Genomic DNA, 25,683 nt, shown 5'->3' with positions numbered 1-25,683 from the left:
GTGATACCCATAATGTACACACATGTAAACACAGACACACATACATTAACACACAGAGGCAATGTAAAAACACATTGATATTTGAATCACTGTATAGTTTCCATGGTTTTGCAGGAACAAAGAGAGAACAGAGAGAAGGGGAGAGGGGTGGAGGAAGTAAGGAGAAAAGCAGCTGTTAGAAGGATGGGAGAGTGAGTGTTGAGGACACAGACAAACAGGCAGCAGTGTGGTCCACACACACACACACACACACACACACACACACACACACACACACACACACAATGCTGCAGCAGTAGTGATGAATGAAGACCAGGAGAAGCTGTGATTTGGCTCTATTAGAATTCACCAGCCACCTCCATCAGAGAAATGGAAGGAATGGAGAGAGAGAGATGGAGGCAGAAAGGGGGAAAAAGATAAAGTGATTCAAGGCGAAGAGGAGGTGGAGTGCCAGCGACAATTAAGCCAAATGGGCAAGTGCTTCATTCCTGCCCCCCCCACTCACGCACCAACCTGTCCCGGGTATCAGTGGCACATGCACACACACACACGCAGGCAGACAGGCAGGAGGAGATCAATGGTGCCCGGGGGCGTGTGTGTGCGTGTATATGTCGGTTCAGTGTGTTTGTGACATGGTGTCGCTGGCGTATGTTGTGCTTGCGGAGATGTAGCATTAGCAGCAGCGGAGAGGGCAGCCTGCCTGTGTGTGTGTGTCTGGGAGAGTATGTGTGTTGGTTAGAATGCTCAGAGAGAGCTGTGTGTGTGTGAGTGTGTGTGAGTCGTCAGAGGGGAGGGGAGCCTCCAAGCGCAGTAGCGGTAACAGCAGCAGGGCTAGCAGCAGCATCGTCGCCAGTGTGTGTGTGAGTGTGTGTGAGTGGGCGTGTGTGTGTGTGAGGGGTGGAGGGGAGCGGAGAGGGACTCCCAGGAGAAGGAGTCTTGGTCGGGGTGTAGAGCCAGCCTCTCTCCCTCTCCTCCACAGCAGGACCTGGACCTCCAGAGCCAGGGGACTAGGTGGATCTGTAGCCCAGCCTGGAGCACTGGAAGCTGGGGAGCTCTCTCCCCCTCTCTGGAGGGCTGTTCGGTGGGAGCGGGAGCTCAGGATATGTGTGACTCAGGGGGACTGCCAGACGGATCTGAGAGACAGCAACGGGGAAGATTCCGTTACCTCTAACCGTTAACACTACTGCTCCTGCCTTGGAGAGGACGAGGAGGAGAGGAAAAGAGGGGTGAAGGAAGGGGGACAGGGGGACTTTGTGTTTGCTGTAACAGAGGAAAAGACAGAAGGATTTAGAGGTGGAGGGTAGGAAGAGCGATCTCTCGTCCCATGACTTTCCTTCAGGGTTTGCTTTGGGACCTTTGACTGTTGGCCGATTGGACAGACAGTGGCACTTATCTTACAACCTGTCACTGTAACAACTGTCAGGTTGTTGCTGGGTTACTGTCCCCTTGGCGACCCGACCATGTCGGTGACCACAGGCTTCAGCTACCAGCTGCCTGGCATCACCACTGTAACCTATGTGTTTGTTTACAGCCCGGGCACGGTACAGCGGGACCCCAGCCCCCCCACCCACACCCCCCCTGCTATTACCGGTGCCAGCGGGCCCAAGCGGAAACTCTACAGTGCCGTGCCGGGACGCACCTTCATTGTGGTCAAACCGTACACGCCACAGGGCGAGGGAGAGATCCAGCTGAACCGTGGCGAGAGAGTCAAAGGTTAGTACACTATGACTGTTCATAAAGTGGTTTGACCTCTTTTGACAGGTGTATTGTGAAACTCGACAGGTCTCAGATTTGGGAAGGAACCTAGAAAGATGACATATCTCATTCTAGGAAACCAGGAAACCACTAGGACACCAGAAACTTGCCTTGGGATCACAAACTTTTATTGCGTCTATAGAATGTGATAACTATGTGCTGAGTAAGTCTGGGTCTAGTCTGTAGTCTCAGGCAAGGTCAGCCATCACAATAGTGTGTCACTCTTGTCACAGGTGTAAATGGATGTGACAGAAGGTGTGTTTAACTGTAGAGGCAGTACAACACTAAAAGGATGGGTCATGCATACATTATGCAGTACAGTACATAGATAAAGGACACTCCACTGTTTTCGTTCCATTCATGCCTCTGTAATGTCACTTCACCACTGGAAAGTGGTACATTTGTCATCTAATGCATCTGAAGTGTTGTCAAAGTCAGTCTGACATGAACAATGTTTCTCTGTTTTGGTGCTACTTCACCAGCATTGTCATGGGTTGAATCCTAACTAACGTGTGATGTCTATGCATAAAATGCCGTAATGATTTTGAGTTAAGTGTTACGTGTGCATATCTCGAGCTAGGATTCAGCCCAACAGGATGTCTATATATTCTGCCTCATAATCCTAATGGTGCTGTGGTTACGGTGTCATGTGTGTGTCTTCTGTTCTCCATCCATGCCTCACTCCAGACTACGACTCTAATGACCTAGAAGGTAAAATGCTACAACATTCTTCAACATGACTGTCAGCCCGTCTCTCTCTCTCCCAATCACCTCTATATCCAAACCCACCCCTCTCCTTCCCCAGACAACTCTAGTGCTTGGTTGTTGGTTGAGGAGGGAGTGTGTGTATTCTACATCAGTTGCTGCCTATGTAAGTGCATGGTCCTCTATTGCCCAATCCCAAATTGACTCCTACCCCTTATGCACATTTGATAGGATTTTATATAGGTGGAGGCAATATGGTAACAGCTCCACTGAATGTGTCACCATATTGCTTATGTAGCAGATGAAGATCTGTGAAACTCACTCCTCAGCCTGAAGTGTCTGCGCTGCCGAATAGCTAGCGACTGGGTATAATGTTTCAGGAGGGCAGTCACGTGTGTTTGCGAGGCAGAGGTCGTGGGTTTGAGCCTGGGTGTGAGATGATTCAGGAGGAAGCGGTACATGCTAAGCAAGCAGTGTGATGTCCTTTTACACTTACACCTCTTAAAGCCTGACAGATCTCAACAAGTGCATAGGGGTTAGGGGTTAAATAAAGTTTGGGCAAGAGCATACACTCACTTCGTACTTCCTCTTCAGAGTGATTCTTCCTGAGTGCGACGTAGTTTATCTTCCCTCTTCTATGCATGTCGACAGGATGAAATGTTTGTCCCTGTTTAGTCTCCTACAGGCTCTTAGACACATACACCTCTTCCCGACAGGCACGGATGCCACACTTACCCCTTTGCTATATGGTCCGATACACTCCCACCCTGTGTGTGTGTGTGTGTGTGTGTGTGTGTGTGTGTGTGTGTGTGTGTGTGTGTGTGTGTGTGTGTGTGTGTGTGTGTGTGTGTGTGTGTGTGTGTGTGTGTGTGTGTGCGTGCGTGCGTGCGTGCGTGCGTGCGTGCGTGCGTGCGTGCGTGCGTGCGTGCGTGCGTGCGTGCGTGAGATGAAAAGTGTTGTTGTTTATGATACCTAGGCAGATGTTGTGCCAAACAACTGCGTCGTGAGTCATGACTATGAATAGAGGAACTCAGTGACCCAGTCTGATATGAGAACTGATATGTATAACGTTGACACAGATGTTATCACCCACAGAACTTTCCATTTCAGAGGAACGAACACACACACCTACACACAATGTTATGCATTTGTCCTCCTTACCATGCATTGTTCAAGGTTATTCGTAAACCACAAACGTCAGAAGTAATAGTGTATATTGTGTCTAAAACATGGTGTTCCATGACGGTACTGAGAAATGGACACTAAGACAGTAGTTTTGGAATTGTTAGTTAGATTACTTGTTGGTTATCACTGCATTGTCGGAACTAGAAGCACAAGCATTTCGCTACACTCGCATTAACATCTGCTAACCATGTGTATGTGACAAATAAAATTTGATTTGATTGATTTGATTTATGGTGTCCATGTTAATGGAACACCAGTCCTACCATGGCAAGGCTATATGAAATGTTCACGCCAGTGGACGCTATGCTGAATACAGCAGGTGTGAATGAAAAACATGACGATATACGTGGCATATGCTCTCACTTATGATTACAGTCATGTGGCTCATGCTAGAATTGAACCTACAACGTTGAGGTTGCCAGCACCACACTCAAGCCAACCGAGTCATCTGGCAGTGTTGTCTGATACTAACCAACATGACAAACTGTACTTTCCACTTCCCTGTCCACTGTAGTTCATGGGTATAAGCTGTATCGAATGCCAATTAGAAGGCAAAAATATATTTTTTCACTCTTCAGTTTTGCTAGTTCCCATCTGGTCTTGTTGTTCCTAGCCTGCAGTGACCAGTCCGCCTCACAGTGCATAGAGGGGGTTTGGGACTGGGAGAGGCATAGAGGGGGTTTGGGACTGGGAGAGGCATAGAGGGGGTTGGGACTGGGAGAGGCATAGAGGGGTTGGGACTGGGAGGCATAGAGGGGTTTGGGACTGGGAGAGGCATAGAGGGGTTTGGGACTGGGAGAGGCATAGAGGGGTTTGGGACTGGGAGAGGCATATAGGGGTTTGGGACTGGGAGAGGCATAGAGGGGTTTGGGACTGGGAGAGGCATAGAGAGGGACTGGGAGAGGCATAGAGGGGGTTTGGGACTGGGAGAGGCATAGAGGGGTTTGGGACTGGGAGAGGCATAGAGGGGGTTGGGACTGGGAGAGGCATAGAGGGGGTTGGGACTGGGAGAGGCATATAGGGGGTTTGGGACTGGGAGAGGCATAGAGGGGGTTTGGGACTGGGAGAGGCATAGAGGGGGTTTGGGACTGGGAGAGGCATAGAGGGGGTTTGGGACTGGGAGAGGCATAGAGGGGGACTGGGAGAGGCATGGGGGTTTGGGACTGGGAGAGGCATAGAGGGGGTTTGGGACTGGGAGAGGCATAGAGGGGTTGGGACTGGGAGAGGCATAGAGGGGTTGGGACTGGGAGAGGCATAGAGGGGGTTTGGGACTGGGAGAGGCATAGAGGGGGTTGGGACTGGGAGAGGCATAGAGGGGTTTGGGACTGGGAGAGGCATAGGGGGGTTTGGGACTGGGAGAGGCATAGAGGGGGTTTGGGACTGGGAGAGGCATAGAGGGGGTTGGGACTGGGAGAGGCATAGAGGGGTTTGGGACTGGGAGAGGCATAGAGGGGGTTGGGACTGGGAGAGGCATAGAGGGGGTTTGGGACTGGGAGAGGCATAGAGGGGACTGGGAGAGGCATAGAGGGGTTTGGGACTGGGAGAGGCATAGAGGGGTTTGGGACTGGGAGAGGCATAGAGGGGGTTTGGGACTGGGAGAGGCATAGAGGGGGTTTGGGACTGGGAGAGGCATAGAGGGGGTTTGGGACTGGGAGAGGCATAGAGGGGGTTTGGGACTGGGAGAGGCATAGAGGGGGTTTGGGACTGGGAGAGGCATAGAGGGGTTTGGGACTGGGAGAGGCATAGAGGGGGTTTGGGACTGGGAGAGGCCGTCTCTGTGGATGGATGATCTCCACTTTGATACATAATACATTCCATCTCATCTGCATTCATGAATGGATGAGTTGCTAATAGTTACAGGCCTCATTTACACTGGGGGAAGAGAGGAGGTGAGGGGAGGAAGGAGAAAAGAGGAGAGGGCAAGAGATTAAGCTTCTCCACCGTGCCGTGCCATATTCTTGGGGAGAAAAACTTTGACAGAAGCCAGAGCACATGGCCAGTAGATGTGACGGTATGCCATGAAAGGATAGGGAGAATCCCCCCACCAACCACATCCTTTGTAAGAATAAAGAAGGTTGCCTTCTATCTTTTACAATGAGAAGGTAGTAAGAGTACTATACATTTTCAACATCAACGTCCTACTTCAACCAGCTTTATTTGTAAGAGCCTGGTTTTGTAGGATGGTGTCCCTGACATACTTTGTTGTTGAACCTCCATTAACTCAGTCACAGCTCTTCTCCCTTGTGTCATACCCATATTCTTCTCTTGTCACTTTTCCATCCCTTTATCCTGTGACAACAGAGGAACACCTGTATGAGGAACTGAGAGTCGGTGAAACCAGCAGGCCTGCATTCTAACTCTCCTCTCATAGCCTACTGTGTGTTTGTTAGCATACTGTAGCTAGCTAGCCTGCACCCTGTGGATTAGTATTGTGGCTAGGTTAACCTAGTCAGGTATTTGGTGTATAGGTTCAGTTGAGCTGGTATTTTATGTAGTCCTTAGACCAGGGCTGTAATACAACAGATTGTATGCATTAATGTGGTCTTGTCTTTCTCTCTGTCCTGTAGAGAACGGTGTTTTTCAGGGATCGGAAGGTAAACACAGCTGTATAACCCTGGGATATCTACTGTACAATAGAAACCCTTAGAGATGGTTTCCTGGTCACAGATTAAGTTTATTCCACAACTAGGCTTCATCTGTGTCCTGAAAACCGGTCCTTAATGTTTAGGCGTTGTTGTACATCCTTCAGTGTAGTTTTTGCATAGTCCACAATGTCACATTTTCTAGCTTTCATTGTCTGTCTTGGTTTTATTGTCTTTCACCTGTTGTTACTCTTTTATATGTATTGTATCTTCCCTCGTGTAGCTGACTCCCAATCTGATGAAGAATAGCTAGGTAAATTCCATTCCTCTCCATAATTTAGTCGACAGAAGGATAGTGACAATAGCCCACTGATGCACAGATAGTCTATTGTAGCCTTCCTATATGTGTGTGTACCTCCACCACTGTATGTGTGTGTGGCGGGGGTCTCGATCCATTGGATATGTTAGTGTTGACAATACCCCAGGGGGCCTTCCATTCCCTCCACCTCTCTCTCTCTCTCTCCTCTCTGATGTACTCAGATAGCATCACCAGGATGAACACCTCTCGATAGGCCACTTGCTGTCACTATGGAAACGGCTAGAAACACTTCTCCTGAAACGTGGTCAAGCCCTTAGAGCACACACTCATTCACACGCACGCACACACACACACAAACACATGCACTCACCTAGGGCTGTGGCGGTCATGACATTTTGTCAGCTGGGGATTGTCATGCAAATAACTGCCGGTCTCACGGTAACTGACCTTTAATTAACATAAGCACGTTTAGTATCTCTTAGCTTCCACACAGCCTACAAGCCACTGATGCAGACCTTTGGAACATCTACATTTTAAAGTCTAATAAATCCATTTAACATAGCCTAGGCCATCACAATAAATAGTAAGAAGAATACAATTGAACATAGCTGAATAAATTAGAAAGGATATTTCCCCAAGCGATCTGAGGGAGTGAACACGTGGCCATTCTGTGTTGAGCGGTTAACAAATAAGCAGGCCCTCCTATATGCTTCATTTACAGTTATGTATGACACTTTAGTTGTGATACAAACATTAGGCTATATATATATATATATATATATATATATATATATATATATATATATATATATATATATATATATATATATAAATAACAAATTATTCATTCTAAAGCTGCATGATTCAACTCTAATGATGATTTGAAAAAAGTGGCATGAAAGGCATGAGCTCTGCTGTTCCTTGTGCAGTCTGCACACACTGAGTCAGTCTCTCATTCACAGTTTGACAAGCGCTTGATAATATTCTTACACATCAGACCTTTCTCAATTTTGTCTTTACATATACTAAATACTGTGTGAAATCAGTTTGGATATAAAATGGGACATTATCATGCTCCTGTCGGGAACAGGGACAGGGGGAAAAAATGCATGTAACCCATATCCACTTAAATAACGAACGGAGGACACTTTCTCCGCGGTTCATTTTCATGCCCGCCAGGCAGGCAGGCTACTCCGGTTGTAAAGCGAAGCAATGTGCTTAATATTAGGAATGCTTAGAAATATATATAGTAGAGTTCGCCTATAGAAAGCTGATGGGATCCTCCTCTTTTTAATAGAGGTCATCAAAACTCTGTTTTCTCACGCAGCTGCATAGCCTATAGAAATCTTGCGCAACATGGGTTTATGGGCTCTCAAGTAGTGTTTGATTAGATTTTTTGAATGCATTTACATTAATGTCAGATTGATTAGAGTGCTGAGTACCAGGCCATTATCGAAGCCATAGGCCGTTACGAAGTTTGGTAGGCTACTAATGACCATCAGTGGCATCAGAGCGCAGTTTTGGAGAAGCCTAATGACCATGACTCCACGGTCACGTGGAATTTAACAGTGGTCATGACACATGAATGCCAGTAAAATGGTCACCGTAACAGCCCTACACTCACCTCACACATTGTACCATCTTAACACACATAAAGTACAAACACACACCAACATATTTCATTAAAAGTTATTACTTCTCAACACACACACACACAAGCACACACACCTCTCGTCTGCATGCCATTGTAAATCTTCCAGACAGCCATGAAAATCTAACCGGCACAAATAACATTGAGATTAGACATTCACAAACATGATTAATGGTCTCAGGCCGCGCCCAGTGTGTGTGGAATATTAACATTGCTATGGCCAGTAGAGGATACTTGGAGCACACACACACAAGCCGGTAGACACACACACACACACGGACAAAAAAAAAGGCATTACTAATGATCTGAAGGGGAATTAAGTGTGATTTAACCATTACTGCAGATATACAATTCCAGGCTCAAACCTTCCACTGGTGCTAATGCTTGGTAAACCTGGGCCCTTTATTGCTTAGGGCTTCTCTATCATGAGGCCCAAATCTGTGTGTGTGTGTGGGTGAGGGTGTGTTGTAAGCCTAGGACTGAGTGCTGTAATGGGCTCTCAGAGATGCACAATAGATTATTTGAATGCAGCATTGTGATGACACGCACACACGCGCACACACGCACACACACACACCCAGTGTTGTATTCCAATTTTGAGGACACAGATGTAGCTGTTTCTGAGACCAGAATGCAACTGTCTGTAACCAAGCAACAGGTGCTGAACACAACAGAGCAAAAGTTAAATACTCAATTTTCATGAATAACAAAAGCACATGTATAAGTTTTTTAAAATCCTAACATAAAGAAGAACATTTGGATTGTATAACCTCAAAAGTTACTTATAGGCCTACCTACCTCTGCTTTTGACACTGTTGGTGACATTGAATGGCCAGTATACAGTCAGATTATAGTGGGTAGTGTATTTTCAAGCGTGTTCTCCAAAAATGTAGTCCATTGTAATGTACTCATTTTGAAATAGATCTTCGATCTGAAACCTGTCACATACAGTTTATGACGGCTACAACATCCACACTTCCTCTCTCATACTAGGAAGCAATTCATCCTGCATTATGAGACCTGAGAAGGGGGTGGTAGGGAGTAAGGATCGGAGAATGTGTGATTGTGTGTGTGTGATTGTGTGTGTGCCTCTAGAGAAATTATAAAGTGACAGGGTAGAGTGGTCATAGTGACCTGAGGGGATAAAGTTTATTAAGACCTTATTAAGATTTGTGTGTGTGTGTGTGTGTGTGTGTGTGTGTGTGTGTGTGTGTGTGTGTGTGTGTGTGTGTGTGTGTGTGTGTGTGTGTGTGTGTGTGTGTGTGTGTGTGTGTGTGTGTGTGTGTGTGTGTGTGTGTGTGTGTGTCAGTTGGGTCAGTTGGGTCAGTGGCCTGGGGGAAGGACGAGAGTGTGACAGCTGTCCAATCAGAGACGCAGTAGGTAGCAAGAACCCGGCCACGCCCACACCTGCACCCTGCAGACCACACCATCTGTCCCTCTATCACACACACACACACACATACACATACAAATACACATACACATACACATACACATACACATACACATACACATACACATACACATACACATACACATACACATACACAGCTAATAACAAACACAGCAGAACCAGCAGTCAATAATTATTACGAATACAGATCAGGAACTAGAGTGAAAGCTTCCTGACATACAGGATTGCTCCATAACCATTAGGTACAGATTGTGTGTGTTTGTACAGAGTGTACAGTTTGTGTGTTTGTACAGAGTGTACAGTGTGTGTGTGTGCAGAGTGTACAGTTTGTGTGTGTGTTTGTACAGAGTGTGCTTGTGTGTACAGTGTACAGTTTGTGTGTGTGTGTGTGTGTGTGTGTGTGTGTGTGTGTGTGTGTGTGTGTGTGTGTGTGTGTGTGTGTGTGTGTGTGTGTGTGTGTGTGTGTGTGTGTGTGTGTGTGTGTGTGTGTGTGTGTGTCTGGATCCTTGCATTTCACATGTGTTCCTTCAGAGGGTGTACTCTACCTAGTTTTGTCAGAGGGTGTCCTCTACCTAGTTTTGTCAGAGGGTGTCCTCTACCTAGTTTTGTCAGAGGGTGTACTAGTTTTGTCAGAGGGTGTACTCTACCTAGTTTTGTCAGAGGGTGTACTCTACCTAGTTTTGTCAGAGGGTGTACTAGTTTTGTCAGAGGGTGTACTCTACCTAGTTTTGTCAGAGGGTGTACTCTACCTAGTTTTGTCAGGGGGTGTACTCTACCTAGTTTTGTCAGAGGGTGTACTAGTTTTGTCAGAGGGTGTACTCTACCTAGTTTTGTCAGAGGGTGTACTAGTTTTGTCAGAGGGTGTCCTCTACCTAGTTTTGTCAGAGGGTGTACTCTACCTAGTTTTGTCAGAGGGTGTACTCTACCTAGTTTTGTCAGAGGGTGTACTAGTTTTGTCAGAGGGTGTACCTAGTTTTGTCAGAGGGTGTACTCTACCTAGTTTTGTCAGAGGGTGTACTAGTTTTGTCAGAGGGTGTCCTCTACCTAGTTTTGTCAGAGGGTGTACTCTACCTAGTTTTGTCAGAGGGTGTACTCTACCTAGTTTTGTCAGAGGGTGTACTCTACCTAGTTTTGTCAGAGGGTGTACTCTACCTAGTTTTGTCAGAGGGTGTACTCTACCTAGTTTTGTCAGAGGGTGTACTCTACCTAGTTTTGTCAGAGGGTGTACTAGTTTTGTCAGAGGGTGTACTCTACCTAGTTTTGTCAGAGGGTGTACTCTACCTAGTTTTGTCAGAGGGTGTACTCTACCTAGTTTTGTCAGAGGGTGTACTCTACCTAGTTTTGTCAGAGGGTGTACTCTACCTAGTTTTGTCAGAGGGTGAACTCTACCTTGTTTAAGCCTCAGTGCCTGCTGTGTGTGTATTCATGCCCAGATAGTGAGCCGTATCAAGGACAGGGGATACCTAGTCAGTTCTACAACAGAATGCATTCAACTGAAATGTGTCTTCTGCATTTAACCCAACCCCTCTGAATCAGAGAAGTGCGGGGGGCTTCCTTAATCGACACCCCCCACGGCATCTGCACCCAGGGAACAGTGGGTTAACTGCCTTGTTCAGGGTCAGAACAACAGATTTTTACCTTGTCAGCTCAGGATTTGATCCAGCAACCTTTCGGTTTCTGGCCCAACGCTCCTACCCGCCAGATGGACACAGTGGGACTGTGAGATCCTGTAGTGTCTCCGTATGGTCTTGCCCTGTGTCAGCCCTGACCTGCCACTGTTACTGTGACACTGTGTATCATTGAATATGTGTATGAGATGCACACACACACGTCACACATGTGCTGATACGATGTGTTGCGATTCTCACAATTCTATATGTACTACGATTTGATGTTCCAAACATATTGCTCACCGTATGTCTGCTGCAGAGGGACAAGATGAAGCCATGAGAACTAGTTTTATTCAGTCAAGGAAATAAACGTACAGAAAGCTAATTGGCTCACTATTTTAAAATACTGGAGTTTTGGTGCAGGTACAGCTGACTAGCGCAAAAATAATATTGCGAAATGTGTTCAAAAATAATATTGCGATATGTGGTCAAAAATAATATTGCGAAATGTGTTCAAAAATAATATTGCGATATGTGGTCAAAAATAAAATCCTGATATGTAAATGTATCGATTTTTGCCCCATCACTATTACTGACAGTCAATTTCAGTATGTGTGTTTACTGTGGGCAACGGTCTTGCTCATTAAGGTCCTGTATCACGGAATAAACACCATTAATCAACACCTACTAACAACCACACACACACATTCACACACACACACACAGATCTATGACTGATCAACAAACATTCTGTCAATGATATTAACGGTCAATACGTAATCACTCAACACTCAATCTCTATCAAACCCTGGTCTTTTAAACCTGACCTTATGAAGGGGTTCATTTAAAAATAAATCCACAGCCAGGCTGTGCAGCAAGAAGGTACACCCACATCGAATGAGCTTGTGAGTGTATTAAGGTGAACAATAGACAGGAAAGGTAAGAGTTATTAGGTACCCCGCCTGGTCTATTTTTGTCTTCACCTGGGGGCCTATAGAAATGGGGAGAAGGAGAAGAAGAAAGAGAATAAATTAAATAGAGGGAGAGAATGAAACCCAAAGAGTTTTGCTTATCCCTTCAAGGTTGGGATCCCTCTGAGTCATAGTTGGAGTTTTCCTCCCCCACTACTCTCACACCTTAGTCATTACGCAGATGCTCTTATCCAGAGGGACTTACAGGAGCAGTAAAGGTTAAGTGTCTTGCTCAAGGGCACAATGACATATTTTTCACCTAGTTTGCTCAGGATTTGAACCAGTGGCCTTTTGTTTACTGGCCCAACACTCTTACCCACTAGGCTACCTGCCAGTCCCTCCTTCTGCTCCACCTGCTCTCATTCTATACCTGACTTCGCTGTCATTAATATATATATATAAAGCTCCCTTTTTCATACACTCTCTCTTCTTCGACTGAATCGTCTTATCACTCACTCTCTCTTTCCCTCCCTTACTGTGGGTTTGTGTTGAATACAGATGAGGAAGGGACTGCGCCACTCCCCAGCCCTCTCTGACACACACACACACACACACACACACACAAACAAACAGGGCCCCAGTCTCAGGGAAGCGTGACTATCCTTCCCTCCATTCACTTATTCACTCCCTCCTTCATCTAAACTCCTCTGTGCCTCTGGGGTCTACTCCGCTCCTCCATTGTTTCTTCATTCCCCCTTCACTCTCCTCACCTCTAATATATCTCTTTCTATTCCTCCTCTCTTCTCCTTCTCCTTCTCCTTCTCCTATACTTGTGGTAAGATGAGAGCTATTAGTGTCATATACACTGCTTTATCTGGCAATTAATTAACAAATGATGTTCACTGCATTCTGGGATATATAGTTGAATATCCTTGAGACTTGCATCCCAAATGTTTGTGTTTGTGTGTCTGCTCTCTCTCTATTAAAGCATGTTGAAAAGAGGTTCAGTAAAGCGTGGAGGGCTCCAAATCTATTAACTGCACTTTGGATATTGGAATTCTCCCTGTACATACACACAAAATCATATGCCTGCTGGCCACCCACAGCAGCTCCACACATCTGTAATATTTTCTGTTTGTAATGATACATTACTGTGTATATACATCTAATTTGTTATTAGTATTCTTACAGCACACATACACCCTCATTTTACCAGGTAAGTTGACTGAACACATTCTTATTTACAGCAACAACCTGGGGAATAGTTACAGGGGAGAGGAAGGGGGATGAATGAGACCATTGGAAGCTGAGGATGATTAGGTGACCATGATGGCCAGAACACTGGGGTTAACACCCCTACTCTTACAATAAATGCCATGGGATCTTTAGTGACCACAGAGTCAGGACACCTGTATAATGGCCCATATGAAAGACAGGACCCTACACAGGGCAATGTCCCCAACCACTGCACTGGGGCACTGGGATATTTTTTTTTAGACCAGAGGAAAGAGTGCCTCCTATTGGCCCTCCAACACCACTTCCAGCAGCATCTGGTCTCCAATCCAGTGACTGACAAGGACCAACCCTGCTTAGCTTCAGAAACAGGCCAGCAGTGGAATGCAGGGTGGTATGCTGCTGGCTCTCTCTCTGTGTGAATGCATATCGGCAGATGGCCATCTCCCAGTGTCTCAGCTCTCTGCTGGTTCCTTTGTTGTGTGTTTCTGCAGGAGAGAGGAGAGTTTTTTAACAACCCCACTCAGTAAGTCTCTTGTCACCTTTCTCTCTTGTGTGCAAGTGAGAGAGAGAGAGAGAGAGAGAGAGAGAGAGAGAGAGAGAGAGAGAGAGAGAGAGAGAGAGAGAGAGAGAGAGAGAGAGAGAGAGAGAGAGAGAGAGAGAGAGAGAGAGAGAGAGAGAGAGAGAGAGAGAGAGATGTTAAGAGAAGAAAAAAGCTGGACAACTTGTCTTTGGGAGCATGTATAGTGGTAATAGTATGAGAGAGAGCGAGAGGTAGAGAGAATCAAGTTTAATGTGTGTATGGGGGGGAGAGGAAATATTGATGTGTGTGTGAATGACTCAGCTTTGAGCAGTAGAGCGAGGCTAGGCTGAAATTAAAATGAGCTCAGTCGGTCGTCACACACACACACACACACACACACACACACACACACACACACACACACACACACACACACACACACACACACACACACACACACACACACACACACACACACACACACACAGTGGGGATACAGTGGAGCTTGAAGGCAGGGCAGAGTGTGTGTGGAGTATAAATAGCTCTGCATTGCCACTGATGCTATTTCTGGACCAGGCATCGTGACTGACTCAACCGCAGGCAACCTCAGACGGGACACCGACACACACTTTGTTCAGCACACACACGCACGCTTGCACACACACTAAGTTCCTCGGTGTCCAAATCTCTGAGGACTTAAAATTGTCCAAACATACATTAACAGTTGTGAAGAAGGCGTGACAGTGGCTCTTCCCCATCAATATATTTGGCATGGGCCCTCAAATCCTCAAACAGTTCTACAGCTACACCATTGAGAGCATCTTGACTGGCTGCATCACAGCTTGGTCTCGATCGCATGGCGCTACAGAGGGTGGTGCGGTCAGCCCAGTACATCACTGGAGCTGAGCTCCCCGTCATCCAGGACATCTATATCAGGGGATGTGAAAGGAAGGCCCAGAAAATTGTTTAAGACTCCAGCCACCCAAGCCATAGACTCTCTACTTCCGCTCGGCAAGCGATACCGGAGCAACACGTCTGACAGCAACAGGCTCCTGAAAAGCTTCTATCCCCAAGACATAAGACTGCTAAAAAGTTAACTAAATGGCAACACGGACCATCTGAATTGACCTTTCAATGTTATTTTTTGCACTGATTATTTACACTCTCTCGCTCTATGCACAATGACACTCCAACATACACACATTCATATTGACTTTACACACATGCACACACACTTACATACAATCATCATATACACTGCTGCTACTCTGTTTATCATATATGCTGATGCCTAGTCACCTTATCCCTACACATATCTAACCGTACCTCTCCAGTATCCCTGCACATTGTAAATATTGTATTGGCAATGACCCTGGAACTGACCCTATATATAGCTACTGACCCTGGAACTGACCCTATATATAGCTACTGACCCTGTATATACTGTACTGTAGCTTACTTATTCTTGTGTTTTCATTTCTATTTCTTGTGTTTTTTTCTTCTACTTGACTTTTTTTAATTTTATAGTATACCGATATTGATTGCTGCATTGTTGGGAAAGAGCTTGCAAGAAAGGCATTTCACTGCAGTTGTGCAACTTGAAATTTGAAACACACACAATCACTCAGTACTACACTTACATACTATACTGACAAAGAAATACATACAGACATGTATCCACACCACTCTCAAATGCATCACCTTCCAACGATTGTTTGTGTTTTGATTAGGATTATTCCTCTGCTTTTGTATCCCTCCCTCTTGTGCTCCTTTTCATTCTCTCCTCTCTCACCACCCCTCTATTTGTCTTTGTCTTTCGTTCTCTCTCTCCCCCTCTTTCTTTATCCATCCCCTGCGCATGATTACTGTATTAATGTTTAATTAGGCCTGTCCATGTCTGCCACAGAAAATGTTTTGTGGATTGTGGAACAATACTTATCCAGCTCACACAGAGTCTATTGCTGCGGTGGAATGACTGGAGAACCCACTGACTCTCAGAGGTGGAATGACTGGAGAACCCACTGACTCTCAGAGGTGGAATGACTGGAGAACCCACTGACTCTCAGAGGTGGAATGACTGGAGAACCCACTGACTCTCAGAGGTGGAATGACTGGAGAACCCACTGACTCTCAGAGGTGGAATGACTGGAGAACCCACTGACTCTCAGAGGTGGAATGACTGGAGAACCCACTGACTCTCAGAGGTGGAATGACTGGAGAACCCACTGACTCTCAGAGGTGGAATGACTGGAGAACCCACTGACTCTCAGAGGTGGAATGACTGGAGAACCCACTGACTCTCAGAGGTGGAATGACTGGAGAACCCACTGACTCTCAGAGGTGGAGTGACTCTGAGTTCCCTACAAGAAACTCTTCCCATAGAATATGATGGGAACTATGATCAGTTAATGCAGGTATGAAGCCAGTGGTGCTGTAGTACTGTAGCTGTTGTTGTCCAGTGGTGCTGTGGTGCTGTAGTACTGTAGCTGTTGTTGTCCAGTGGTGCTGTGGTGCTGTAGTACTGTAGCTGTTGTTGTCCAGTGGTGCTGTGGTGCTGTAGTACTGTAGCTGTTGTTGTCCAGTGGTGCTGTGGTGCTGTAGTACTGTAGCTGTTGTTGTCCAGTGGTGCTGTGGTGCTGTAGTACTGTAGCTGTTGTTGTCCAGTGGTGCTGTGGTGCTGTAGTACTGTAGCTGTTGTTGTCCAGTGGTGCTGTGGTGCTGTAGTACTGTAGCTGTTGTTGTCCAGTGGTGCTGTGGTGCTGTAGTACTGTAGCTGTTGTTGTCCAGTGGTGCTGTGGTGCTGTAGTACTGTAGCTGTTGTTGTCCAGTGGTGCTGTGGTGCTGTAGTACTGTAGCTGTTGTTGTCCAGTGGTGCTGTGGTGCTGTAGTACTGTAGCTGTTGTTGTCCAGTGGTGCTGTGGTGCTGTAGTACTGTAGCTGTTGTTGTCCAGTGGTGCTGTAGTACTGTAGCTGTTGTTGTCCAGTGGTGCTGTAGTACTGTAGCTGGTGTTGTCCAGTGGTGCTGTCGTACTGTAGCTGGTGTTGTCCAGTGGTGCTGTAGTACTGTAGCTGGTGTTGTCCAGTGGTGCTGTAGTACTGTAGCTGGTGTTGTCCAGTGGTGCTGTAGTACTGTAGCTGGTGTTGTCCAGTGGTGCTGTAGTATTGTAGCTGGTGTTGTCCAGTGGTGCTGTAGTACTGTAGCTGGTGTTGTCCAGTGGTGCTGTAGTATTGTAGCTGGTGTTGTCCAGTGGTGCTGTAGTAGTACTGTAGCTGGTGTTGTCCAGTGGTGCTGTAGTATTGTAGCTGGTGTTGTCCAGTGGTGCTGTAGTAGTACTGTAGCTGGTGTTGTCCAGTGGTGCTGTAGTACTGTAGCTGGTGTTGTCCAGTGGTGCTGTAGTATTGTAGCTGGTGTTGTCCAGTGGTGCTGTAGTACTGTAGCTGGTGTTGTCCAGTGGTGCCGTAGTACTGTAGCTGGTGTTGTCCAGTGGTGCTGTAGTATTGTAGCTGGTGTTGTCCAGTGGTGCTGTAGTACTGTAGCTGGTGTTGTCCAGTGGTGCTGTAGTATTGTAGCTGGTGTTGTCCAGTGGTGCTGTAGTACTGTAGCTGGTGTTGTCCAGTGGTGCTGTAGTACTGTAGCTGGTGTTGTCCAGTGGTGCTGTAGAACTGTAGCTGGTGTTGTCCAGTGGTGCTGTAGTATTGTAGCTGGTGTTGTCCAGTGGTGCTGTAGTTCTGTAGCTGGTGTTGTCCAGTGGTGCTGTAGTAGTACTGTAGCTGGTGTTGTCCAGTGTGTGGCTGATCTAAGTCCTGCTGAGGTGTTGATTGTTAACTGTTTGGCTAGTGTAGCTTTACACTGTTTTACACTATTAGGTAGAGTCCTGTACGGGTCCATTTTTTTGTACCCGCCCCGCGCCGGCCACATCATTTCCGAGCCCCACCCAATACCCGACATCAGGACAGATTTTTCCCCACCATTCCACCCACCTGCATAGAATTGTTCTGATAACCTATTCATGACCCACCAAATAACATAACAGTAATATTTGATATTGTGATGAAACCAGCTCAAAGTATGATGACCAAAGTATGAAAAATGTCTGTTGCTTTTACATTGATAAAGTGCGATCATAAAGTTACTGGTCCCCTCCCCCATGTCAAACACTTTGATTCAGAAGACACGATTATTAAGGGGATAGGGTGACATCACCCTAACTCTTATTTTAATGCACCAACGGTAACATGATATTCTATTACCTTGTTTAAAAAGGTACATCGGAGAACACGTTTGCAGAGGAGCGTGGATTATATAGCTATATAGCTACTCTACTGGTGCCAAAATTTGACTGTAGGGTGTCAGCAAATATAATTAAAAGTTTACACTATTCATCTATGGCAAAGATGTTTCCCCTTTCATCTGTGTCTTGTGGACGTCATGGAACAAAAGAGGGGGAAGGGTCGTTCAAAACTCTGACACAGTTGTCATGTCAACACATCTGTCAGTGCTGCTGTGAACCGCATCACAAGAGACATGCCGACCGTGAAATTTACACTGCTCAAAAAAATAAAGGGAACACTTAAACAACACAATGTAACTCCAAGTCAATCACACTTCTGTGAAATCAAACTGTCTACTTAGGAAGCAACACTGATTGACAATCAATTTCAGGTGGAAATTATAGGCATTTAGCAAGACAGCCCCAATAAAGGAGTGGTTCTGCAGGTGGGGACCACAGAACACTTCTCAGTTCCTATGCTTCCTGGCTGATGTTTTGGTCACTTTTGAATGCTGGCGGTGCTTTCACACTAGTGGTAGCATGAGATGGAGTCTACAACCCACACAAGTGGCTCAGGTAGTGCAGCTCATCCAGGATGGCACATCAATGCGAGATGTGGCAGAAGGTTTGCTGTGTCTGTCAGCGTAGAGTCTAGAGTATGGGGGCGCTACCAGGAAACAGGCCAGTACATCAGGAGATGTGGAGGAGGCCGAAGGAGGGCAACAACCCAGCAGCAGGACTGCTACCTCCGCCTTTGTGCAAGGAGGAGCAGGAGGAGCACTGCCAGAGCCCTGCAAAATTACCTCCAGCAGGCCACAAATGTGCATGTGTCTGCTCAAACGGTCAGAAACAGACTCCATGAGGGTGGTATGAGGGTCCGACGTCCACGGGTTGGGGTTGTGCTTACAGCCCAACACCGTGCAGGACGTTTGGCATTTGCCAGAGAACACAAAGAATGGCAAATTCGCCACTGGCGCCCTGTGCTCTTCACAGATGAAAGCAGGTTCACACTGAGCACATGTGACAGACGTGACAGTCTGGAGACGCCGTGGAGAACGTTCTGCTGCCTGCAACATCCTCCAGCATGACTAGTTTGGCGGTGGGTCAGTCATGGTGTGGGTGGCATTTCTTTGAGGGGGCCGCACAGCCCTAACATGTGCTCGCCAGAGGTAGCCTGACTGCCACTAGGTACCGAGATGAGATCCTCAGACCCCTTGTGAGGCCATATGCTGGTGTGGTTGGCCCTGGGTTCCTCCTAATGCAAGACAATGCTAGACCTCATGTGGCTGGAGTGTGTCAGCAGTTCCTGTAAGAGGAAGGCATTGATGCTATGGACTGGCCCGCCCGTTCCCCAGACCTGAATCCAATTGAGCACATCTGGGACATCATGTCTTGCTCCATCCACCAACGCCACATTGCACCACAGACTGCCCAGGAGTTGGCAGATGCTTTAGTCCAGGTCTGGGAGGAGATCCCTCAGGAGACCATCCCAGACCATGCCCAGGCATTGTAGGGAGGTCATACAGGCACGTGGAGGCCACACACACTACTGAGCCTCATTTTGCCTTCTTTTACGGACATTACATCAAAGTCGGATCCGCCTGTAGTGTGGTTTTCCACTTTAATTTTGAGTGTGACTCCAAATCCAGACCTCCATGGGTTGATAAATTTGATTTCCATTGATCATTTTTGTGTGGTTTGTTGTCAGCACATTCAACTATGTAAAGAAAAAAGTATTTAATACGAATATTTCATTCATTCAGATCTAGGATGTGTTATTTTAGTGTTCCCTTTATTTTTTTGAGCAGTGTATAAAATAAATGTACATTTCTTATCAGGTTTCCATCCAACCATTCCATGCGGATGATTTACCTGATGCTTGGAAAAAGTCACGACCAGGCTGATGGAAACAAGTTCTGCCCGGTACGATTTTATAAATGCTGACAATCGATTTGTTGTTCGACATAGTGTGATATTTCTGTCCATACAAATCATGCGAGAAATTGCAGTGGAAATGCCTTGTGGTCCTCCCACTGCGACTCGGGGAATGAGCTTGATGCTCCTTTCCAAGAAATATCAAGGGTCTTATCTGGTGACATGATGATCCATGCTTGACAAATAAAAATATTAGCGCTTTTATCCATAATAATCTCATTCAGACAACTCGCACATCCTACACGCACTGTATCTGCGATCTGTTGGCTAGAGCTCGGGTACAAGACCAGAGAAGGCATATTTTCTATTTAAAGAAACAGTTTTTGTGACAAAACTAGTGGTAGAGTTAAAAATGCGATGAAATCACATTGAACTTTAGATTTTTATATGGTACATAAAACTTAAGCAAAATAATATATGTTGTGTGCACTACGTTATCACACACAAAAAACATTTTTTTATCTGCAACAAATCCATTTGGTGGAAACATACCACTGGTAGGAAAATGCACATATTCTACAATATTCATATTAAAATCTGTGGCCAATTGGATGGAAACCAAGCTTCTGCAATTTCAATTTAGCTTGATTTGCTTTGTGTATCACTACATTTGCTTGAGATGATTTTTCTGCAAAACTGCTCACTGCATCCAAGTTTCTTAACATAGACATTTCAAAGAGCTGTCAGTCAAGGCAAGCTCATGAATATAAACTCCCCACCCACTCAACCAGTCTTTTCAAACTTCCTTGTAGTTAGCCATGAGAGAAAAAGTAATTTTTCTGAAATGTGGAGCATTTTTTTATTTCACCTTTATTTAACCAGGTAGGCTAGTTGAGAACAAGTTCTCATTTGCAACTGCGACCTGGCCAAGATAAAGCATAGCAGTGTGAACAGACAACACAGAGTTACACATGGAGTAAACAATTAACAAGTCAATAACACAGTAGAAAAAAAGGGGAGTTGTGTGCAAAAGGCATGAGGAGGTAGGCGAATAATTACAATTTTTCAGATTAACACTGGAGTGATAAATGATCAGATGGACATGTACAGGTAGAGATATTGGTGTGCAAAAGAGCAGAAAAGTAAATAAATAAAAACAGTATGGGGATGAGGTAGGTGAAAATGGGTGGGCTATTTACCAATAGACTATGTACAGCTGCGGTGCTTTCACCGGTGATATTTTAGTCACTCAAAAGGCTATTTACCGATAGACTATGTACAGCTGCGGTGCTTTCACCGGTGATATTTTAGTCACTCAAAAGGCTATTTACCGATAGACTATGTACAGCTGCGGTGCTTTCACCTGTGATATTTTAGTCACTCAAAAGGCTATTTTACATATACAGGTCTAGTGCAGTCAATATGATGTTTTCCTGAGTTTTGTATCATATTGTACAGCAGCTGATGAAAATAACAACGTAAAAGTGTGAGTAAATGTGGTCAGTGTTTCCTTATGGGGCGGCAGGGTAGCCTAGTGGTTAGAGCGTTGGACTAGTAACCGAAAGGTTGCAAGTTCAAATCCCTGAGCTGACAAGGTACAAATCTGTCATTCTTCCCCTGAACAGGCAGTTAACCCACTGTTCCTAGGCCATCATTGAAAATAAGAACTTGTTCTTAACTGACTTGCCTAGTAAAATAAATAAATAAATAGTTTCTGGTAGAAAATGCAACATCACCATGCGGTAAATTGGTTAATAGACCAAAAACAAAGAGTTCCAGCCAATAACAGCTAGTTTTCTGCTCCCCACTCACTCAGTCTTTTTTTTAATTCATGGGGTAGATCAGCTTTAATATTGAAGATAGATTGTAGCTCCATTCAATGTAATTCTGCATAATTTCCAATCCCCCATATATATATTTTTGTAAATATATATATTTATATACAGTACCAGTCAAAGGTTTGGACACCTACTCATTCAAGAGTTTTTCTTTATTTTTACTATTTTCTACATTGTAGAATAATAGTGAAGATATCAAAACAATGAAATAACACATATAGAATCATGTAGTAATCAAAAATGTGAAAGCTTTGCACACTCCTGGCATTCTCTCTCTTAAAAATTGTATCCCCCATACATATAACATTCTATTGGTTGCAAGAATTTTGTATAATAATTTAAATTGAAAAATTCAAAGTTTTGAATCTGGCGTCATTTTGCGTATCAGTTCATAAACCATGTGCCATGGAATTGGTACGTTGTAAATCTCTTCCCAACTATTTTGCAATCTATTATGTCACAGCTGTCTATTAGTATGTTTGAGTTTTAACCACAATATTTGTTGGATTATTTGTAAAAAATAAGAAAAAATCTGGTGGATTAAACTGAAATTGCAACCAACTTTCTATGGCTTGTTTTTAAAATAATTATATTTTGGAGATTTACTCTGTTGTGCAAAACTCACTCTGAGAGCCCCCACCTATTCCATATGTGTTATTTCATTGTTTTGATGTCTTCACTATTATCCACTTACGCAATGTGATCTTTCTCGCCCATGTTTCAAAATAAAAGCCTGAAACTATGTCTAAAGACTGTTGACACCTTAGGGAAGCCATAGAAAAAGGAATCTGGTTGATATCCCTTTAAATGGAGGATAGGCATGCATAGGAACAGAGCGGTTTCAAAATAAGAGGCACTTCCTGATTGGATATTCCTCACGTTTTCAGCTGCAATATAAGTTCTGTTATACTCACAGGCAATATTTTGACCGTTTTGGAAACTTTAGTGTTTTCTATCATAATCTGACAATTATATGCATATTCTAGTTTCTGGGGCTGAGAAATAGGCCGTTTCAAATGGGTACGTTTTTTTTTGCCAAAAACGAAAATACTCTTCCCGACACGCAAAAGGTTACATAATTAACAAAAGCCTGAATTAATATAATAATTAACAGATATTTTTTTTCAGGCTTTGTATCCATCTACCGGGTTGTTGACCTCCTTGTCTACAACGACTCCTTCCAAACCTGAGAGTTCGCTCGCACACCTCCTGTTTCCACAATGGTGTTATTCCACCATTATTTTGCCGGTTACGTTAGCCAAATTCACGTGAGCTAGGCTAGCCAGGAAAAGTTCACTTGGCAATGTAGTCATGTGTGGGTGGAGGGAACATAAATGGTGCATGTGGGCAAATTAGGAATGTTTCAGCAAAACACAAACAATGGACAGTTCACTGCTTTAGGCTACTATCGGTAACTGCCAAAATAATGGAAACACTTGTGTAAATGAGGGATACAGCGTGTATTGAAAGCAGATGCTGCCATACTGCTGTGGTTCCTGAGTTAATTAAGCAATTCATGATAATGCCTCCATCCACAGGGCACAAGTAGTTGCTGAATGGTTTGATGAGCATGATAACAATGTAAGCCATCTGCCATGGTCATCTCAGTCACCAGATCTCAACCCAATTGAACACTTATGGGAGATTCTGGAGTAGCACCTGAGACAGCAGTTTCAACAAAACACCAAATTATGGAATTTCTTGTGGAAGAATGGTGTCACATCCCTGCAATATAGTTCCAGATATGTGTAGACTCAATGCGAATATATTTGTTCACAAAATAATGTTTTCATTCCACCACCAGCTGAATTTTTTTTGCGGGTCACTCGCTGGGGAACCGTGGGTGTCCAACCCGATGCAGGACTGTACTATGAGGGACGTTCCACGAAAATATTGCATTTTGTATCCCTTTAATATTTGAAGTAGAAATGGAGTCTTTGCTCAGCACCGCCCCAGAATTTTTGACAACCAATCGCAGCGCTTCAATGGATAGCAACTGTTGTCAATTCCGACACCTCGGACAAGCTCGTATTTAAATCGCATGAAAGCCAATGAGGGCATTGGCAAAAACAGAGTTTTCTTTAAAAAAAGCTCATGTTTAAAAGGCTAAATAATATAACACTACACCAGGAGTACTTGCTACTGTGATTCCTGAAATACAGAGCCTGTTGCAGAGTATTGTTCTTATCTGAAATTATAATTACTTTTGTTACATTGTTTGCTACCTCAGCTGGTCAGCTAGTCTCTTAATAAAACTTATTTTCTCAAAATGTATGTTAGCCAGCAAACTTAGCAATGTTATGAATACAACGCCAATCTGCTTATGACATCAGGATACAATTTGAGAGCACTAGTTAGCTCCAAAAGTGGCTATGGCTTTGACTGCAAGTTGATAATGAATTCAAAGCCATTCAGTGGCTAGCTACACTATAAACATAATTTTACTAGGTTCCTGTGAAGCAATTGTAATGACAGTCCACAACAACATACCCCAGAGTTTCCTGATTAGCAAGAGGTATACTGTGTTTAATTTAATTGTGTATTAGAAACACAGTTGGAGATCATTGTGAGGGGATTTCACCAGTGGTTGAATGGGGAATTGGGCTTCCCGGGAAAATGTTGTCTGAGGTTGCAACAGTAACCAAGGGGGATGGGGCTTAGTGAAGGGTCAATTGTGCACCAATATTGAATTTTAAAAGCCTGTTATAGTAAATAAAGAGCAACATGGACAATTCAATAAATCATATTTTGAATATGAATAAAGACTTGCTAAGGTGCCAAAACATGTTTTCTATGAAGTAGAACATGTGCTCTTTATGACAGAATGTTAAAATCAGGGGAAATCAAAAGTTATACTTCTCCAAATTGGTGGAACGACCCATGAGCTCTTGGCTTTAACCTCAGTTAGAGTCACATACAACACACTGTGATGGTTTTCTGGTTATGCCTCTTCTCTCCTGTCCATCAACCCTCTTTTCTATTCCCCTACTTTTATCTGTCCTCTGATTTCTCCCCATTTCCAACCTTCTCTTCCTCCACTTTTTCACTCTTTATATTCACATCATGTCTTCTCCCTTTTATATATGCTCTCTCATCTCCCTCTACGTTTCTCCCTCTTTCCCTCTCTATGGCCTTGCTCCCAGCTCAGTCTGGATAGCAAAAGACACACTGGTGCCACTTGGCCACTAAATACACACAGAGCCCTGTTTCAGGGCCACTGAGTGCCAGCTTCTGTTTCAAGGGGCCAATAGTCATGCCAACCGGGCCTTGGCACAAGACATAACAGTTTGCTGATGACACAACAGTGGTAGGCCTGATTATCAACAAGAACGAGACAGCCTACAGGGAGAAGGTGAAAGCCCTGGCGGAGGGGTGCAAAGATAATAACCTCTCTGTCAACATCAACAAAATGAAGGAGCTGATCATGGACTTCAGAAAACAGCAGAGAGCGCACGCCCCCATCCACATCGACGGGGCTGCAGTGGAGAGGGTGAAAGCTTCAAGCTCCTCGGCTTGCACATCACTGATGACCTGAAATGGTCCATTCACACAGACGGTGTAGTGAAGAAGTCGCTTGGCCCATAAGACCCTCACAAACTTCTACAGATGCACCATTGAGGGTATCTTGTCAGGCTGTATCACTGCCTGGTACTGCAATTGCACCGTTCTGCAACCGCAGGGCTGTCCAGACGGTGGTGCGGTCAGCCCAAAGCATCCCCTGGGACACACTTCCTGCCTTCTATTACTCTACAGCAACCAGTGTCACAGGAAGGCCAAGAAGATCATCAAGAACCTCAGCCACCCGAGCCAT

At 45.0% G+C, this 25,683-nt stretch overlaps 1 protein-coding gene across 1 annotated transcript in view; it reads left to right on the top strand.

Moving 5' to 3' along the window:
- Positions 1-835: 835 nt before the first annotated feature.
- Positions 836-25,683, top strand: part of LOC118401147 (SH3 and multiple ankyrin repeat domains protein 3-like) — a 96,477-nt gene continuing 71,629 nt past the window's right edge. Inside the window, 1 exon segment of the mRNA XM_035798421.2 lies at positions 836-1,713. Coding sequence (XP_035654314.2) covers positions 1,461-1,713 — 253 coding nt within the window. The 5' untranslated portion in view covers positions 836-1,460.

The sequence above is a fragment of the Oncorhynchus keta genome, chromosome 22 (assembly GCF_023373465.1).
Source record: "Oncorhynchus keta strain PuntledgeMale-10-30-2019 chromosome 22, Oket_V2, whole genome shotgun sequence".
Classification (NCBI taxonomy): Eukaryota; Metazoa; Chordata; class Actinopteri; order Salmoniformes; family Salmonidae; genus Oncorhynchus; species Oncorhynchus keta.
The sequence above is the reverse complement of the archived record's forward strand: the minus strand, read 5'-3'. Positions and strand labels throughout refer to the sequence as shown.